At 39.9% G+C, this 20,366-nt stretch overlaps 1 protein-coding gene across 1 annotated transcript in view; it reads left to right on the top strand.

Annotated features, from left to right (window-relative positions):
* The window catches only part of IGF2R (insulin like growth factor 2 receptor), a 54,184-nt gene that overhangs the window by 7,383 nt on the left and 26,435 nt on the right, over positions 1-20,366 (top strand). The window contains exons 2-19 of the mRNA XM_061471435.1: positions 1,172-1,305; positions 3,384-3,508; positions 5,151-5,249; positions 5,641-5,770; positions 6,837-6,957; positions 8,910-9,024; positions 10,446-10,608; positions 10,758-10,938; positions 11,749-11,852; positions 12,258-12,422; positions 12,915-13,055; positions 13,443-13,589; positions 14,515-14,646; positions 15,024-15,171; positions 16,642-16,819; positions 17,395-17,510; positions 17,898-18,060; positions 19,561-19,740. Coding sequence (XP_061327419.1) covers positions 1,172-1,305; positions 3,384-3,508; positions 5,151-5,249; positions 5,641-5,770; positions 6,837-6,957; positions 8,910-9,024; positions 10,446-10,608; positions 10,758-10,938; positions 11,749-11,852; positions 12,258-12,422; positions 12,915-13,055; positions 13,443-13,589; positions 14,515-14,646; positions 15,024-15,171; positions 16,642-16,819; positions 17,395-17,510; positions 17,898-18,060; positions 19,561-19,740 — 2,542 coding nt within the window. The remainder of the gene's footprint in view (positions 1-1,171; positions 1,306-3,383; positions 3,509-5,150; positions 5,250-5,640; positions 5,771-6,836; positions 6,958-8,909; positions 9,025-10,445; positions 10,609-10,757; positions 10,939-11,748; positions 11,853-12,257; positions 12,423-12,914; positions 13,056-13,442; positions 13,590-14,514; positions 14,647-15,023; positions 15,172-16,641; positions 16,820-17,394; positions 17,511-17,897; positions 18,061-19,560; positions 19,741-20,366) is intronic.

Below are 20,366 nucleotides of genomic sequence, written 5' to 3'. Positions count from 1 at the left end.
TTTTTAGGCAGCTGACTTTGATATGGCTGTAGCTAGCTCATGTGATCTTTCACTCTTTTGTGAATAGCTTCTGACATCACCCTTCGAATACTGTCCTTTCAATATTGAGATATATATAATGCATAAAGGTGTGGATAGGCCCTAGTAGGCATTAATAGCATCTTTCAGTCTGAATGTTGTGAGAATCTCAACCCCAACTTTCACCCTGAAGCTAGGTGGCCCTGCTGCTGGCAGGCAGGATGAGACTGGCTGTTCTGTTCCACTTAGACTTAGCACTCCTGCCACTGTTACTGTGTATTGCTAAAGTGCAGTAGCATGTAGCCTGCCAAAGACATCTGAGGAATTTCAGGTTCTCAAAGAGAAAGGTTCATCTTGTCAGCGTTCTTCACACAGATTTGATGGGGAAGAATGGGTGGTTGGGTATTGGCCTGATTTCAACTGGAATAGAATTAATTTTCTTCCTAGTAGGTGGTACAGTGCTCTGTTTTGGTTTTAGTCTGAGAATAATGTTGCTACCATGTGGATGTTTTAGCTGTTGCTCAGTAGCTCTTACTCCGATCAAGGACTTTTCAGTCTCTCATCCTCTGCTGGTGAGAAGGGGCACAAGAAGCTGGCAGGAGCAGAAACAGGACACCTGACTCAAACTAGTTCCATACCACAGCATGTCATGCATGTATATAAATTGGGGGGAGCTGACCAGGAGAGGCTAATCGCTGCTGGGGGATACCCTGGGTGTTGGTGAGGGTATTGTGCATCACTTGTGTTTATTGAGTTTTTTTTTTTGTTATATCTCTTATTATTATATTTTACTTTATTTCAGATATTAAACTGTTCTTAACCCAAAGGTTTTACCTTTTCCTGATTCTTCTCCCTATCCCATCGGGGGGGGTGAAGAGGGAAGCGAGCAAGCGACTGCATGGCTACCAGCTAGGGTTAAACCATAGCAGATGTTCTGTAAAATGGACCCTATGTATGCCCCTCAAGTGGTTAAATCTGTTTTGTTCTGGGCCTTGACACAATAACAATTATTTCTGGTATTTATGGATATAGAACACATGAAACTCAAGTTAGTGGTGCTTTTAACTTTATAAGTTGTTTATTTCAGCAGCTGGTGTCTAGAGGGTGGCAGTGCAGACAATATGAATACTGACAGGCTTGTTTTTCTTTTCAGTTACACATGGGAAGCAATTGATGCAGACAGAAATGTGCTTTATAAAATAAATCTATGTTCTGGTGTTAAAGAGTGTGGAAGATCAAGTGCAGTCTGTGCATTTAACAACAGTAAGAAAGCCTCTCTGTCTGTAGGTAAGTACACAAATGTGTTTCTTCATAAGTAGTTCAGCCATGTTAATGGATGGTATTGTAACTACTGCAGACTTTGACATGTTAGCAAAGATTTTTTTTTTTTTTTGTCCTTCTCAGGACAGTGTAAAACTTTTTTCTGTTACAGTTTTTCTGGGGAGATATGGGAAAACACAATGTGATTGTAGATAATCACTTCATAGGACAGTGAAACTTATCTTACTATCTAGTTAACTGTAATCTAGTGTGAAACTATGCAAGTAGAAATAAGTGCGTCTACCTGTGGCAGGATATGCACTGTGCACAGCCTTGTTCGAGGACTGATGCTAAACACGGGCTAAAGCTTGAGTTACAGTTCTAAACTGTACCACAGCCTAGCCTAATGTAACATCAGCTCTTTATTTAGAGTCGGGTGACTTTCTGTAATGCAGTTTTGGAGTATTGCTAAGTTTGTGGGATGTCACCTTTAAGTTGTTACAGAAAGGAAGTCGATTACATGCAGTACTCTGTTTCAGTTACGCCTGTCAAATCTGGTGGCTGCTTCAGTAGTTCACAGATGTCCTTGGTATTCTGAGGAGTGGTGGATTTCTGTATGCTGATCTAAATATGAAACTGGCATATCTCTGTACACGTGCTTGCACATGATTTTATCAGTCAGAAGCATCTTGTGTTCTGAACGGTATTTGTGTGCTTATTTTCATGGATATTTGTCACTTTCAAGATTGCTTCTGTGCTTCAGCTAATGAAACGATATATGAATACTGATGGAGAAGTTTTCTGATCACTAACTGTTAATTTCTAATATAATAAAGCAGTAGCTTTCTAAAGAGCAGTATCTCTTCAGACTGCCTCTTAGTACCTGCAGACCTGAATTTAACATGCTTGCCAATCTTGCCTTCCATTGGCACACAGCTCTTACGAGAAGTTATGAGTCTTCAGTAAAAATGCTTGGGCTTGAACTGCTAGAAGGTGGTGAAGAGGAAGATGATTCTTGCCTGTATGCAGATGCAGAGCAACTAGACAGCCTCCATTCTTCCCACTCCTCTTCATTAACTGTAGAGATACTTTGATTTGAGGCTGTGGTCAATCAGTGCTTTTCAAACAAACTGCTAGAATTGCAATTCAGGCTTATAAAATCAGTGGCTATACAAATAAAAATATATTTTAGTTTGTGGCTTCATGTTGTTTTTGTATAATGCAGTATATTCAAGCTCCAGAGTTTTCTGGGGTAACTGGTTAGATTATTTGAGTTCAAACTGCAGTTACGTATAGGAGCATCCTCTTCTCTCAGGAGCCTGACATCTCGGACCACGTGATGCGGTTAGTGTGTTTAATTCCTAAAATGTGCAGCAAGAATTTTGTTTCCCATTGATGTGGGTCTCGACTCGTGTTTTTGAGGCTTCAGTTGTCTGTGGATTAGAAAAGAAAGCAGCATCTGGACATCTGTTTTAACACGCTTTTTTGACAGAGACTGGAATGTGGCAGGTTGAGTGAGCTTGAGGAAGCTTGTTCTCCCTAGGGAAGTGTGAGACCTAGAGGCTCGTGTAGGATTGGTTTTGTTTGTTGCTCCTAGCTTTGATAGGGGCTAAAGCCACATGCTGTGACAGTAGTCAGTCTGTATCCAAGAAAAGCCTTGTGGCTAACCTTAACTGGGTGTCAGTGTGGCATATCAGGGTTGGTGTTGAGACCCCAAAGGCTTCTCTTATAAAAAGCTCTTCAGCTTTAACAAGCAGGTTACAGTTTTCTGATAGAGTCCCTTTGCCGTTGTTACTAAGTCAGTGACTTGTTTGTAGTGGCATCTGTTGCTGGGCTTGCTTAAGATGCAAAGTGTTTGCTGAAAGACTTTGAGAAAGTTTGTGTGATTAGAGATGTCAAATACTATCTTAATTTGTATCTAGTCTTCCAAATCTCAAGCACTGCAAGGAGGTCTTCAGTTGTACTTTATTCACAGACTGTCTTCGAGTGGATTGTATGTCTTGTGCTGCTTAATGCTGGAAATTGGAGCGTGTCTGTTGAGCTTCTGTGAAGGCACTGTATTATGATGACCTCCTTTTTTTTTATTTTTTTTTTTTTTTAAATAGGTGACTTAGGCTTGCATAGAGTTTCTAAAACTCTTCTGGAATTCAACACTACACATAGCTGCTTTCAGCAAGGCAGTCAGCATCAGATTCAAAGCAACATTAACTTCCTATGTGGGAAGACACTGGTAAGTCTAAATCATGTGTTCTAATCTTCAATGGAAATGTCACGTACTTCTAACTTGCTTTTTAAGGAGACTGCTGTACTCATGGACATACTAATTAATGAGCTTCTTAGCTTAAGGAAGTGCTTAGTATCAAGTTAAGGTTATGATCTACTGTGGCTTTCAAAATTCAGTCTTGGTAGAAACCAACTGTGAATCTGCATCTTGGCTCTCATTATGCTTTCTTCTGGGTCTTTAGTGTTTTTACAGGGATTGCGCTCTAGTATTTTAATAGCATAATATGGGGGAAAAAGTCAACAGTGTATAGGGTGCTGTAACAATGAGAGCTGTTTTATTGTTGGCTGTGCCCGAGCTGTGAACCTAGTATGGCGGTTTAATAGAACACCATTGAAGAAAATGACTGACCTCTGCTATATGTCAACATAGCTGACAACCGTAAGCATTGGGTTTTATCTGCACACCACTGATCTAACAGTGCTTACGTGTCCAGCTGGGCTTCTGAGGGAGTAGTTGTTCATGAGAATCTGCTGGAAGTATGAATGAAGATCCCCCAAAAGTTCCTAAGGGCGTGTGTGTATGCAGTTCATCTCCATGTGCTTTTGAAGTTACACCTTCCACACACTTAAGTGATACCACAGTTTGATATTCTGTACAGACCATGATCTGTTTACCTATTTCTGTATCAGAGATAGGTAGTTATTAGTGCCACGTTTGGCGCTGATAATGCTGTTGCAAACCCTCTCTTTGAAATGTAGCCAATTCAAACACAGTGCCAGTGCAGCGGAGATTTCAGTGCTTCCTGTTGTGTTTCAGCAGAAGACTCTTTAAACTAAATTAAAAATCATTGCTTAACTCTGTAAAAACAGATCATAATTATCTTCCAAATTCTTCTAGCTAGTGTGGTTTAACACCTATTCTTCATGTGACAGTAGAAGGATTTTGTAACACTGTCTAGAACAGCTTGTTTTCAATACTTTTATGGCAGGTTAAACAGGGAGGGAATCGGTTTAAATATGCTGTAGTGCTTCTAGCTGAGCTGATAGAGGGAGAGTGGAAGTATCTGTTGTCTCCTGTAAGTAGAGACATTCAGCTGCACTTCCAGCCCTGAACCATGGTAGAACCTCCATCTTGGAACAGAGGTGTGTGTAACACGAGCCTGTAAAAATAAGTAGTTGACATAAGAGATACTCTTTCTATGTAGTAGAAGAGACTGCTAATCAGTCTCCTCTGCAGGCAGTGAGAGGTAAACCATGCATTGCCTTGCTCTTCACCTATTTATACATGTTTGTATCAGTGTTTTCCTTTCTAGGAACTAGATGTGACAGGTGCTTCTGCCAATATGCTTTAGCATAGTCAGCGTTTTCCTAAAAGATGCTGTACAATTACTGCATATTAGGGGTGACACATGTTAATTTGAGAATTGGAGCACATGCAGACTGAGAAGGATTTGGCACACTGCATCTTCCTGAGTTTACCAACAAGCTGTTAACTTAACAAGTGCTGCTAAGAAACTGTATGCCCTTGCTCTTTTGACATGCTGTATTCTGTTTTTCTTAATCACTTGAATGAACTTCTTGCTGTCTACAGTTGTAAATTAAAGCTGAATTCTGCTTTCAAAAGAATTTTTTTTTCCTCCTTTAAATAGGGCACCCCTGAATTTGTAACAGCAACAGAATGTGTGCACTATTTTGAATGGAGGACCTCAGTGGCTTGCAAGAAAGATTTGTTTAAACCTGTGAAAGAGGTAATCTATGTACTATCCACACAGGATTTAATCTGGCAGTTTTATTCCCAACCACCTGCCCCCACCCCAAATGAATTCCAGCAACCTCTGTAAACCTAACAGTTCTGTAGGCATATAAAGCATCTGTCGAAGTTGGTGAAGCTGAGAATTTTAAGTAACTCTTCAACCTCTTTTGTGGTCTGGATGGTTGTCTATAGTGAAACTCGGAAAAACTAGAGCAGAACAGTCTAACTTTGGATGCCTCATTTTAGTCAGCATATCTAGATTTAAGTATTTGAGCTTCTACAAGTAAAAACCTTTTCCACATATTAACTTGGCCTTGTATATACCTGTTCATAACTTCTCCCTATTTATGTAGCATGGATCACAACTAGTAGTTTTGTTGTTCTAGGTCCCGTGCTATGTGTTTGATGAAGATCTGAAGAAACATGACTTGAATCCTCTCATCAAAGTTCCAGGACACTACTTGGTGGATGATTCTGATGATGATTCCTTATTCATAAACATCTGCAGGGACTTAGGTATGAATGCTTGATTGTGTTGCCTGTTGGTGTATAAATTTTAAGTAGTGTGGTTCTTTTCCAGTGCCTCAGTTGTGTTTGTCCTGTGATCAGTGATCAGTATTTTAGGCATTGCACTATTGTTTCAAGCTACTTTTGATGATTTGAAGGCTGCTTTCTGTGAAGCCAAGTTTTATTCTCTGATTACCGAGGTGTTCAGAGATAGGCAAGTACTGTTAGAAAAGTTGGCATAAGCTGGGCTGAGTGGGAGAGCTCAGCTTGTCTTGTAGCTGTGTCTGTTTGCTGCTGAATAGGACCAAGATGGTTTATAGCACTTCATGTGCTTGAAGTTTAGTGCTTTGAGTTCCAATTCGGATTGCTGCTTGGTTTTAGGTATCTTGAGATGTGTCTAAAATAGTGTTTAGGTGCTTGGATGAATAATGGCGCATAGTTAGCACTGTCATGTCAGCTGGGAGATATATATATATGTAAGGAATTAAACCAGCAAAATCACTCATTTGAAACTTACTTAAAAGACTAGTTTAGCGGTATACTCCCACTGTGGTTTTCACTCTGCAGTTAAATATGTATTTTGTGTCCCTATTATGGGTTTAATACTTCCAGTTTTAGTGTCAGGTCTATTCTTTTAAAAATCCCAATAGCGTGAAACTTTTGCTGACAGCTTTGAATAAGATGGTTTCCAAGAAACAAAGGAGGGGGGAAAAAACACTTCCTTGTGAGAAGGGTTACTCATTATTGGGCATCATTTTGGTGTTGGGGAAGAAACAAAATACTTGGCATGCTTCAGAAGTTCTCAAAGCCCTATGCATCCAGCAGCTGTACTAGCAACTGTTAACTAGCTGTAGTTACATTGGCAGGAAGAATGAATTTGCTTTCCAAAAATGGGGCAGCAATCACAAGCACTTCAGGTTTTTTGTCTTGTTTCATATTTTAATATAACCTGTTTTAAAGGTATTTTTAGAAAAAGGTAAAGCAATGAATGGTGAGCCACAGATAAAATGGGAAGTTACTTCTGGTAGAGTTTGTAAAATTAGTCCTATATTCTATTTGCTGTATTCTGTTACAGGAAGATCAGGTGGAGAGACCAGAAACTGCCCTGCTGGCAGTGCTGCTTGCTTGTTACATGAAGGTCGGGCATATGATGTCGGCCATCCAAAGGAACAGCTGAAACTTCATGACAAAGACAGGTATGTAATTTTTGTGGTGATACTTCTGTGAACAGTTGTAGTCATCTGAGCTGGCAAAAGCAGTCTCTGTGACAGGTGAGTCCTCTAAAACTTAACATGAATGCTACTTCCCTTTTGAAGCATTGGCAGAAAAAGAATTCTTCAAGTATTGGCAGGGCAAAGTCTTTTTCGGGGATCCTGTTGTACTGCCATAACAGATCAAATTTTCTTCTTCATTGAGAAAATTACAGAACTGCAGAACTCTTAGAAGTTGAGGGATGATTGCTGCAGAAGCAGAAGGCTGAGGTTTGACCCCATCTGCCTGCTGTCTGAGGGCCCGCCATGTAAATGAGTTTGTCTCTCTGGATTTATGTGCTGCATTTGGCTCACTCTACTGCCCAGAAGTACTTCAGAAGTTGAGAAAAAGGATGGCTGTGGTCCCTCTGTAGCTTTGTGCTAATGAGTTCTTATCAGAAGAAATAAATAAGCAATGCAAGGCTTATTGTTCCTGGTGGTGGCAGGGCTGGGACTGGGAAAAACTGTTTCCTTGACGCTTGTTTCCTCTGTTCTGCTTGTTGCCTTTTGTGCTGAAAGTGTAGCTTGAAAAAAAAAAAAACCCAACCAACCAAAAAACCACCAAGTTCCCTCCTTCACCCTGTTCCTCCGACAGCCAGTGTGGCTCAGGGGGCTTACTGAACATGCTGATCTTTCTGAGCTTCAGGTAATCTGAGCCTACTTACCTTGTCAGTAGGGTCAGTAGTACCCTGTTGACTTCTGCTGTACTTTGGATACAAGCTAAAGAAAACAAGCAGAATAAACCAGCTTAATAACAGGGTAGACAGAGGTTCTGGCCTGTGAGTGGTAAGGTTGAGGGTTTTCTTTTAGTTTGCCAATGAAGTTGTTAGTCTGTAGTTGCAGGGCCTTTCCCCCAAGCATGAAACAAATGGCTGAGGTGTTGTGGTTTAAACCCAGCCAGCCAGCGCGTTCATTCACTCCCCCCCCCCTTTTTTTTTTCCTCCCTCTTTCTTTCCTTCCCCCCCAACCCTTCCCCGCTCCCAGGGGGGAAGGCTCCCCAGCTCTCCCATGTACCAAGGCAGAAGCTTTTATCTGAGGAAGCACAAGCTTGTTCTCATATTTAAGTGGAACAAGTACTCTATGGAGGTGCTTGGCAAGCACTTTATCTTATCCCTGTTAGGATTGAAGAGCTCTTAATTGCTTGAGGAAAATTCATTGTATATGCTCAGGCTAGGGTGGCCTGAGAAAGGGGGGCAAGATGGTTGTATATCTGTGTCCTAAAGGTATGGAGAGGACAGTTAGAGGTATAGCTAGCCTGTTGTCCTTCTGTGAGCTGTTGTCTTGTGCCTGAGACTACATAGAACAGTAATACTTAGTTGTGTTGATCTCCTAGTTGACTTATCCCAAGCCATCATGCCATTTGTCTTTCCTTGTTAGGTAGTTACCATGTTTCATTCTCCAGCTCCTGCCTCCTCTGATGTGTCCCAGTTGTCTTGCTCCTGTCAATTTGCTAATGAGTTTGTCTTGCTCTTAATTCCGGGGGCAGAGATGGTATAGAAATGTGGTAAACATGAGTGGTTATTGCTTCCAAAAGTTACAAGAGTGTTTATCGCATCTGATCTCCAGCAGTTTGGGAGCAAAGCTGGGAGTATTCTTGTGGTTATCAGCCAAGTTCTTGCCATAATACGGGTTACAAGGCATTCAGTGTAGTCTTAACTGGAGTGCAAGAGGGTGCTGTAGTAAGTAATTTTGCTGCGGCTGTTTCAGTCTTTATTTTGGTTAACTGTAAGATTAAAGGAATAAAGACCTCCATAAAAATTGATTTCGGGAGCAGGACTACTTTGTTATGTTCTGCCTGGGTATCCAGCAAAGAGTGGATGTTCTTTCAGGAACATTCTTTTTCTGTACAGTGCTCAGCATCTGATTTGTATTTTTGGTTTGCCATTTTCTATTTCTAGGCTGGTATTGAGTTATGAGAGAACATATACTGAGGAAGAAAAGCCAGACTTCTGCTTGGGCCATAACCCAGCAGTGACGATCACTTTTGTTTGCCCATTGAAGAGGGGAGAAGAGGTAACTTTGCTGTTTTAGTTTCTGTTAAATGGTCTTTAACTTTTGTGTGTATTTTCTTTCATTTTTATTCAGGGCTGAAGAGAATAGAAATTCAGCCCATGAAGAGCATAGATGCTAAGTATAATCTTCAAAAACACTTCTAGAACTTAAGGAATAATAACTTGGATAAAATTTCTCCAGGGATGTGTTCTTTCTTGTTTTGGTGAATTTGGCTCCCCTTTTCTGGGTTCAAAGCTGTCCTCTGAGAATAGGACGGAGTTTGTATAATGTTAATCCTTGGGACAGAGCTTTGCCCGCTAATGAGCTCTCTTCCATAATCAGGCTGGGCATGCTTATAGCTGTTGCCTGTAGCTGGTTTCTTCATTAATCTGGCCTTCCTCAGGAAAAAAATAGCTAATAGGTGTTACATGACAAAAGCCTGTCATTTACTAAGCAGGTTCCTATGATGGTCGCTGTGTGATGCTGGATAATCTCAGCAGCCCACACTTCTCTAACTGGACCAGAGAGGTTATTGCTAATGCTCTGCCATTTCATATTGTAATGCTTCTGGTTGCAGGTTAGTGAAGGAGGAACTTTAGTCTGGCTAATTCTTACTTGTACTGTGTTGTCTATAATCTGACCTAGATAGGTACCGTACCTCGCTGTTATAGCTACAGAAGCAAGCAGGTCTTTTTCTGCTGTCAGTTTGTAATTCCTCACTGCAATTATTTACACTTGTAGTAAGAGTAGTTTTAATAATGTTTGTTGTGCCTGGAACTTATCTGATACTTTTAGGTGTATCTGGCTGTTGTTTTAGATGGGTGGCAGAAAAAACAGAATTATGTAACAAAGTTGATTTCTAAACGTTTTACTTAAAAGTGAGGAAAATTAAGACTACCCCTTCTACCAAAGGTGCAAAAATATTCACTACAGAAAACAAATCTGCCAGAAGTGTTGGCTAAAGGATTCCCAAATGTCTTTCAGTCTTGATTTGGACTGAGGGAATTGAAGCTGCTAAAACACCAGTGTTTAAGAGGCTGCTTTTCCTTCAGAGAACACTTGATCTCTGCTCTCCTCTTTGAGGACTCCTCTGAGGCAAACACAATCCAAGCTGTGCTTAGCAATTTGACCTCACGTATCTGCTTTTGTCAACATGTTAAAAAAAGTGCTTTTTAAAGTACTGTTACTTCTGCTGTCCTCCTGCTAATGCCTGATACTTTACCTCTGTTCAGACTTCTGTTTGCCACATCATTAGTAAGAGCTGATTTACTTCTTCTCAACACCTATTTCTAGAAGCCACAGACAATGTTTGCACCTCTTAAGGAAATTACAGATGAAATTAGTCATTACTGACTCTAAAGGAATATGATACTGTTGCTTTAATGATTATATTGCAAATAAGTTTCTACTTGTAATTTGAATGCTATTCATTTCTGTATCAGAGTGCAGGTCCCAAACTCACAGCAAAAACAAATTGCCGGTATGAAATTGAGTGGGTTACTGAGTATGCCTGTCACAGGGATTACCTGGAGAGTAAGAACTGTCTTCTGACTAATGAGCAACATGATGTCTCCATAGATTTAACACCACTTATTCAACTTCCAGGTGAGCTCACTATTTTTGTGTTTGTGGAGTGGCTAGCCAGCTTTCTGGTTCTGTGTTTGGAGGTTGGAAAAGTGTTCTCTGTAGATATTTGTGTTTTTACATCTGTTCTGCTATGCATTAGAACACTTCTCCTTTTGCTATTCATTCAGATTATGTCACGCCGTATTTAGCCAAAGATGACAAAGAGGAGTATTACTATTACTTGAATGTATGTGGGAGAACCACTGCAGGTAGCTGCAAGGACAGCATGGGATACACTTCATCTTGCCAAGTAAAATCTTTGAATAACCAGCAAAAAGTGGCAGGAAGATTTCAGAACCAAACCCTAAGGTGTGTAAAGGCTCGTTAGCCCTGCTAACTGTTCTGATCGGTTGATCTTTATTTCTTTTTTTGTTACCCTTATTTGTTATGTAAGCAATATTTGACACAAAATGCAAGTATTTTTGCTCAGTTATTTATGGGTAAACTTTAACAGTACACCAGGATGGCATTAGTAAATGAAGGAGCAGATGAGATTGGTAGATGCTATTGCCTGAACAGGGAAGAAAGCTTCAGTGACTTTGGTGTCAGAACTGCAAACTGTGCTGTGCTTCCTCTTGCCCACCTTGAGTTTTGCATGTAAAATAGCATCAGGATCAAATGTTTTAGAAGCAGTCCTCAACAAGAGAGCATCTCTACATTAGTCATATCCAAGACTAGTGTGGTCCAGGATTTTGTGGTAGTTTTTAAAAATTTTTTTTATTAAGAAATTCAGGATTCTTAAGTGGCATGTGGGGACAGTAGTCTGTGTGAGATTGCAAAGAAGAGATTATTCACTTAGATACGATCTACATCCTGTCTGTAATCTTTCAGGAAGTATGACTTTGTCCACCTTCAAAAATAGTCATGCAATAAACTAATGCGAACAGATATTCCACCACAGAGCAGGTTTAAGGCATGCTTTAAAGGCTATAGAAATTCATGACGGTGACTAGAAAAATCAGTGGCTCCAAGCCTTTGTTGCAGTAGAAATGTTGAACAAGCATTTGTTTTCCCTTTAAGACAATTAATAAACAAACAAGAGTGTGGCTTCTGTAATGTAAAGAACACTATGATTGTGTCTGATCCTGTGTTTCTATCTAAAACTGACTTTTTACTCAGATACTCTGATGGGGATCTCACTCTAATTTATCCCAATGGGGATCCATGTAGTTCCGGCTTTCAGAGAATGACTGTCATAAACTTTGAGTGCAATGAAACAGCAGGTGAGTTTAAGAAGCTGTGATGACTCTGCTCAGGGTTTGATTCTGTGTTTGCTAGTACACCTTCTGTTCAAAGGAAATTCATGCTTTGAGCCACAGCCAGCACAAGGAATAAATATTGTTGGAGTAAGCACTAGTTTCTGCGGCTGGCAGGATTGTTTGTGCTGGGTAGTAGCACTGCTATTCTAAATTTACACTGGTCAAAAATATGAAAATATAAAAGAGCCTCATTCCTTAGACAACAGTAAAAACCTCCAAAAAGCCAAACCAAACAAACCACAACTGCAAGTCCTGTGCAGCAAGAGGATTTTTATCTTCCTTGCTTATTGCTAGTTCACAAGTCTCCTTGTTTGTCTTCCCTTCCTCCTCTGGAAGCCTAATGTCTGCTTATCCATCTTCAATGTTAAGGTAATGATGGTAAAGGAACTCCAGTGTTTACTGGTGAAGTGGACTGCACCTATTTTTTCACTTGGGATACGAAATACGCATGTGTTAAAGAGAAAGAAGATCTCCTTTGCAGAGTTACTGATAAGAGAAAGCACTATGACTTGTCACCTCTGATCCGCAGTTCAGGTATAGCAGTGAAAACTAGTTTTCATTTCTTTTTGTCCTGAGCTTACATGCCATCTCTAGTGAAATCCTTTTACTGAACATTAATCAGTTTTTGCTCTTCTTAGTAAATATTTGGGGTACTGGTGTTCACTTCCTTTGTCCGAAAAGGAGAGAGTGCCTTATGAAAGTAGTTGTATCCCTGACTGCCTTGGTTACTGTCATCTTAAGTGGAGTGGTTTTACATGTGGCATGTGTTTTCTGTTTGTGGGGGTGGGTTTTGTGTTTTTTTTTTTTAAAGGGTGTATTTTTTTTAAGGGTGTTTGTTTTTTTTTTAAGGGTCTTCTTTTTTTTTGTTTGTTTGTTTTTTCCTTCTCCAAAAGGCATTTTGGCCTGGGGAGGAGGAGGTTACAACAATTAAGCCATATGGCAGGGGGGTTGGAACTAGATGATCCTAAGGTCCTTTCAAACCCTAACTATTCTATGACTTGTTCTTAATGATCTCATGTGTTTCAGAGTTAGCCCAGAACTGGGAAGCTGTGGACAGTAGCTTTTCGGAGACACAGAGAAAGCATTATTATATCAATGTCTGCCATAAAGTGTTGAAGAGAGGAGGAGCTTCCAGCTGTCAAGATACTGCTGCTATTTGTTCTGTAGGTGAGTCTTTTAGTGTTTCGTGGTGTGTTTGGTTTTTTTTGGGTTGTGGGGTTTGTTTTCTTTTTGGGGGGTGTGTTTTTAAGGCTCTGAAGGCTTGGCACTTATCTGCAAATGGAAGGCTGTCCCAAGTGCCTTCAAGTATTTGAGGAAACCGAAGTTAGGAGCACATTTCTCTTGTGTTCCCAAGGACCTTAAAAGTAGTGATGCAAGTAGCCTTTTCTAACTAAAGAACTCCAGGCTTTGTAGTGTGGTTTTGGTGACATAGAGCCAAACCCCTAATGATATGTTTTCTTAAGACGTCCCATTTGGTTAGTTAATATTATTTTAATAGTGTAAACTTCACTCCTTTCCAGAGAAACAAAAGTGATGTATTTATTGTCTTTACAGATAAACAAAACAAGAGTAAGAATCTTGGAACATTTTTATCTTCTCCTAAAAAGGTTGGAGAAAATATTCAACTTATCTATTCAAATGGAGACAGCTGTGGTGGTAACAAAAAAATTAAAACTGTCATCACTCTAGTGTGTCGACCAGGTGAGACTATCCACACCCTGTTCTCCGATCCAGTTTAAATCTGGATGTCATTTAATATGCTCAGGCATGACTGTTAAATATTGGCGTGTGTCTGTCTTTTATTTCCTTCTGTGCAAAAGCTGAAACATCCTAGTTTTTTAACTAGGATGAGAACAGTGTAATTGTAGGTGTTTAGCTCTGTTCACCTTTTATACAAGTACTTCTTAAAGATTCTTGAGTGTAAGTCTCTTGAAATAAGAGTCTTGCAAACATGATAATAGTATGTTTAAAGCTCCGCAAAAACCTGTAAACTGTACGAAGCACTTTCTTTCCTAGATTGTCTTAATGGGAAAGACTAGTTCTCAACCAAGATCAGATACTTACTGAAATAGAAGGTTAAAGTATGTTTTGTGTCTAAACTGCTTGCAGCTTACGAAAAGCAGAAGCATTTGCAGAAGTTGATGTTAATATAATAGCTGACTAGTTTAACCATCTCTCAGGGAAACAGAAAACTTGAATTCCTCTACTTGAACCTGAGGAAGCTGAATCCTCCAATTGCACTGGCTGTTAGGATCAGGTTATACAGCTGTTATAAAGCTAATAAATCTGTTGCTTTGTATCAATACACCAGATTAGTGTATCAAAGCAAAAGGTTTGGTGTGGTGTTTTTTCGTTTGCTTTTTTTTTTTTTTAAGAGCGTGTTAGTATTTGGGAACTGACTGAGCAGTGCATCTTCACTTCGGGGCTAAACTTTTATTCTGAGGAGGAGGATGCAAAGAATTTGTGCAAGGAATTTTTGGTTCCATTTAGTCCTTATTTTCAGAGGAAAGGTACTTCTGTAGTCAGCCTTGGTTTGCTGTTGGGCAGTTAGTGGTTTTAGACTTAAATTCGTAGTTTCTTTTGGCAGCCTGACTGTATGTGTAACACATTGTTCTTGTGGTACTAGGTGATCTGGAAAGTGCTCCAATCTTGATGTCTGAGGGTGAATGTTCATATGCATTTGATTGGTATACTGCTGCTGCATGTGTCCTGTCTAAAACAGAAGGAGATAATTGTCAAGTCTCTGATCCTCAGGCAGGTATGTATTTATATTCAGCAAGTTGAAAGGTCACAGGGGTTAGAATTTGTGTTGCAACACTTAGTCCTTTTAATGTACATAACAAAGCATGTTCAGCCTAGTTTTAAGCACCCACAGCATCAGAGCACAGCAGTTTTAAGCAGAAGATCAGAACAGCACAAGCTTAATATTCCCCTAGTGAGTATGGAGGAAAATAGGTGTAATGTGTTTTTTACTGTAATAAATCTCTCTGTATAAGAAAACATGTTTTTATTATGTCCATATTGTTTCTGGAACAATAATTACATGGAAGGAAGCTTACTTGGGAAGAGGGAGGTGAACCTGTGAGAGATGGCAGGAAAAAATTGAACTGATGAAGCTTATTCCTTCCCGATTAGGCTTCTCTTTTGATTTGTCACCTCTGGCTCAGAAAAATGGGTACTATATAATTAATACTACAGAATACTCATTTTACATAAACATCTGTGGCAGTGTGCCGAATGAGTTGTGCCACACCAAATCAGCAGCATGCCAAGTAACACATGGGTAAGTAACACTAGTTCTGTTGTCTGTAATAGAAGGTCTCTTGTTGCATGATATGTTGTCTGTGTGCGACAGTGAAAAATTTGCATGTAAAGTAATTACTGTGCTGCCTCTAATAGATTCAGGTAATTTGCATGCAAGGTATTATTTGGTAGTGCAGTAATTTTGCTGCCAGCTGTTTCAAACGAAGTGTACATACCTGTAATCTTGCTTACAGCTAGCTTTTGATATTGAATGTGTTTGTTGCTCCCCCTTGTTTTCCCATAGGGACCGTAAGCTGTAAGCAGCTGTATTAAGCCAACTTACAATTTGGATTCAGGGTCAGCTGGAATCCAAGAGCTGACTTAAAGAATCACTGCTGTGCTTGGGATGAGTAGTGACTGCCTTATGCAGAGATGAAGCCCAGAGCTTGGGTGTTGCACTGTATTTCCATTACTAAAAGCGCTGTGCAGGCACACTCCCAGTGCATACTGCTACTCTGACAGCATCAGACTTCTATAGGCTATAGAACCTCTTCATCAGGGACTAGTGATAGGACAAGGGGAAATGGGTTCGAACTAAACAGGGGAGGTTTAGGTTAGATGTAAGGAAGAAATTCTTTACTGTGGGGGTGTTGAGGTACTGGAACAGGGTGACCAAAGAAGTAGTTAAATGCTCCATCCCTGACAGTGTTCACAGCCCGGTTGGACAGGGCTTTGAGCAGCCTGGTTTAGGGGAAGGTGTCCTTGCCCATAGCAGGAGGGTTGGAACTACATGACCTTAAGGTCCTTTTTAACCTTAACCATTCTGTGATTCCATGTCTGAGATAGTATCTCTACACTTCAGATTCCAGGTCAGCCTGTAGCTAGAGATGAACAGTGCAAACACATACAGCTGTATTTGAGTTGACTCTAGCTGAGTTACTCTCCAGTGAAGAAGAATTCACTGCAGACACAAAAAATGTTCTTCAGGGGAAGGTGATCATTTTTGGGTCTGATAGAGTCAGTGTTAAGTCAGAGTAAAGAAACCTTTTGAACCAAAGCTGGTCCTGGGCTAAGGGCATGTGAAAGCAATTTTCTTCCTTGAGTGAGAAGACTTGCTGTTGTCCAGTGCTAGGTATTTGCTGTCCACGTGTATTTGTGTGGAACCAGTTTAAGCCCAGCGTTAAGGTGTCAACAGTTTGCATTCTACTCTGGAGAATGGGGTTTCGATATTTCTGTCCCTTTTCTAGAGAAGGGAGTGTTAAAGTTTTCTAGGTATCTAAGCAAGGTACTTCATTTCCTTTCCAAAAGGATTATGTTCATGTTTTAAATTTCCTTTTGTCAGCATTCTATTCATCCTAGGTCACTTATGTCTAGTCAACCTTATTTAATTCTTTTGTCTTACTGTGGTGACTTCTATAAATTTACCTGTGTCTTACAAGTAAGACTTCTCTTAAAGACAGAATTAATTTTGCATTCTCTGCAGTCTCAAAGCCCGCTTTCTCTTTTCTAGTGATGGTCAGTTTTGGAGTCTTGGACTGCCAAGTTCCAAGCTTTCATATTATGATGGTCTGATTCAGTTGACCTACAGAAACGGTACAGCATACAATAATGAGAAGAAAACACAGCGATCTACCCTTATAACTTTCCTGTGTGACCATCAGGCTGGAATAGGTCAGCCTGAATATCAGGTAAGAAGTTCTGTATGAAGAAGGGAAGGATCTCCATCCCAAAATCCTGACAGTAATTGCTGCTGGGCTAGTACAAGCAGAGATTCATGGATAGAAATATCCAATGTCTATAAAGCAGACTAAGATAAATAGTTATTTCTCTTGGTATATCTGCCTCTTGTTGCAGTCACAAAGCTTGTCTTGATTACTGAACATTAAGCTGTTCATCTGGATCCAGGTTCTTACTTTGCTCTTCTCTAGTGTCTGGGCCATGTAATTACTAGTGCTCTTGTTCATCTTGTATTTCTAACTGAAATAAACCAAACTGTCTGAGAAGTAGCAAGTGGTAGGACTGTGTGTCCTGTAACAGAACAGATGCCAGTTATATTGCTCTAGTTGATCTGGTTCTGTTATTTTTTTAAATGAGCATTTTTGGTGACACAGCAAAGGACAAGATCTATGACAAGACACAAATTGGTCTGAGAAGGTATGTTACAAAATAAGGGGAATTAAAAAGTGTAATGCATAAAGGAGTAGCTGTGAGTCAAAGTATTCTGTGTGGAAAGCCTCACTGACCTTTTCTGCTGTTTTTTTAGAGAGAAGATAACTATACCTACAACTTCAGGTGGTACACTGAATACGCTTGTCCTGAAATGCCACTGGAATGTATAGTCACTGATCCCAACACCTTGGACCAGTATGACTTGTCAAGGTAGGAAAGTAACATGCAGTATAACTTAGCTATTCTAGTTCTGTTCGCTGAATGAAGTTGGGTTGCAGTGTAGAGAGCACTAGAAACTTCATCTGTTTAGATAATCCTAACTGCAAGTATGTTGAAATAAAGACAGTATTTTCCCCTAGTATATTGACATGCTTCATAAAATGTAAGTTGACTTTTTGGGATGGTTTTGCTTAATATTTTGTCAACTGTCCTTTGCTTTCTAGGATTATGCTTTTTAATTGTAACGCTTAAAAATGAGTGTAAAAAGTATTCTGAAATGCCTTACAGTTGCTCTGTGTCTTGAGACTGAGAGAGAAAGCTAGAAAGAATCTATGAAGAATGTGTGTTCTTAGTGTAGAACTTTCTCTTCCTGCTTAGCTTAGCAAAATCTGAGAAGAGAAGTGAAAACTGGTATGCCATGGATAATTCAAGCCCAAATGAGCGCAAGAAGTACTACATAAATGTCTGTCGACCACTTATTGCTGTCCCAGGATGCGACCGGCGAGCATCTGTCTGCCAAATGGAATATCGGCATGATCATGTGAGTAGCTTTTCCATTCCAGCTCAGAACTGGTTTGCAAGTGAGTGAGATTAAGGGATATACAAGATGGGCACATATATTCTACATTCTTTGTAAAATGGTATTCTGTGTATGTGTAACATTGGCATAATCACTGTAGAATGTTAGACCTCCTGTTCACCTCTTCAAAGACCAAAGCTTTAAGTTTTACAAGTGTACCAGTGTTGTGTTCAACATGCATGATTCTCTGTCCTATGTTTCAGAGGCAGACCAACTGCATCTCTTCTGTGTAAACTGCTACAGTCTGGGAGGCTGATAGCATTGCCTTAGGAACAGGTTGCTCTCCTGGACATTTTTTCTTGCTTCTGTTTTCTTTTTTTTTGTTTTTCTTTTTCCCTTTAGATTGTACTGTGGAAGAAATATGTTTAAAGATTCTTTGTCAGCCCCTGCCTGAGCTCTTTGGCTTTGAGTAGTAGACTAGGCAGATGTTACCAAGTGGAAAAAACAAAAAAAGTGGTGTTTACAGACTTCTAGATTTCTCTGAAGTGTAACAGTTTATTATGGGACTGTTTATGCTGGCAGGCTAACTGGACATTTTGCCCAAGGACTGGTTTCAGTGCTCCTTAAAGATGAAGAGGAATGTTGAACTAGAGGCTCACCAACCTGTCCTAATTCCTTCTGTAGAACAGAGAGAACACCTTCCCTCCATACCTTCACCTTCATGGCACTTGAGCTAAATACTACTAGTTGCTTGTGCTTGCATTATTCTTTGTTGTGTAAGGTTACTTACTTTACATATGGAGGCATATTAGGGCTTCATTAGTTCATTGCTGAAGATGTTGGAGTAAAAAGTAGCTGTGCTGCATTAACCTAAATACAGAGTGTTTTTTTTTTTTTAAAACAAAAAAAGTAGAAGGCTTTGTGGGCAGAGCTGGTTTGGAGGTGTATTCCTCTGTTGCTAACGTACAGTAGTTTCTTAAAAATAGGAACACCAGTTATCTTGCAGAAGTGAAATTAATTTGGACCTTGGTCGTAGCACACGCTTACTGTTGTTCTGGCACTCAGTTTCTGCTAGTGCTTTTTAGGCTTTGCTAAGCATGGCGCAAATCCCTAAAGTCAATTTTAAGAATGCCTCTGGAGGCTTCCACATTTGATTTTTTTAAAGACCTCTACAAATTAAATCCCAGTTACTGTGCATGAGGTATAAGACTCCCTAAATTACTAAGCTGGGTAGCAGGTGAGATGAGGATAGCTGTTGTGGGACACTACAGGCACCTTATAGTATTAAAAATAAAAACAAAGCCCCAAACTATATCTGCTTGCGAGACTTATCTGCTAAATGTGAAACTTAAATACAGAATGGGGCAGAAATGGAGGGGGATGTCTATACCTTTATTATCTCCAAAACACTCAAGATAACCTTCTGTATACGAGGTTACTGGGGTAGGTATTTTCTTCTTTTTGGCTGTATCTAACTTCACTTGAGTTTAGAATTGGTAACATATTTTTCTTTATTTCTAGGGTTCTTATTCTGAAGTCACCTCTATCAGTAATCTTGGTGTTGCCAGCAAAGAACTAGTAGTTGAAAGACCTGGACACATTTTTCTAACCTATGCAAATGGTTCTGTGTGCATCGATGCTGATGGAAAGAAAACTACTTATACCACCACCATCCACTTTATCTGTTCCACGGGGACTCTTGTAAGGACAAATTATTTTTTTAGTTGTTGCTTTCATCGTAGTAGGTTTTCCATCATGTAATTTGAAACTACATGAAGATATGTAGTGCATTCATGACAAGGGAGACTTCTTGAGGACTTGAAATAGAGATGTAAAACTAGAGCCGATTTAAATGCTGCAGGAGCATGTGTCTCAGCCTGTAATTTTATCATAAGCAACAACTAGTTAAAATAGCCCCAGTAGGCAGTGGTATTTCAGACTGGTCTAATCAGGATGAAAAATACACAGGGACTTAAGGCTGAGGAGTTATACATGCAAATGTTGCAGACCTTCATAAGAGGAAGAATGTTGCAACGTGTGTCTTCAGGCTTAGGTTCAGCATCCTCTGAAGCTTGTTGATTCTAGAGGGGTTCTTAAATTTGTAAAGCTTTTGCTAGTACAACTGCACATACTGAAGTTTAGATTGAGAGGATTGTTAGACACCCCACCCCCACCCCATTGAATGTCTAGACTTGTTCTTGCTGGTTTGTGAATCTTCAGGTCTTACTCCTGTCACTCAGATTAACTGTGATTTGGAGCAGTTATGAACCCTTTTGCTTGAAAAGAGTGAAGTGTGTATAATTCATAGGCCTGTTACCTTGTTACCT

This window comes from Pezoporus flaviventris, unplaced genomic scaffold (assembly GCF_033815535.1).
Source record: "Pezoporus flaviventris isolate CSIRO_AGI_PZ_B2104156 unplaced genomic scaffold, CSIRO_AGI_Pfla_v1 ptg000066l, whole genome shotgun sequence".
Taxonomy (NCBI): Eukaryota; Metazoa; Chordata; class Aves; order Psittaciformes; family Psittacidae; genus Pezoporus; species Pezoporus flaviventris.
Note: the sequence above shows the minus strand (reverse complement) of the source record. Positions and strands in the feature narration are given on the sequence as shown.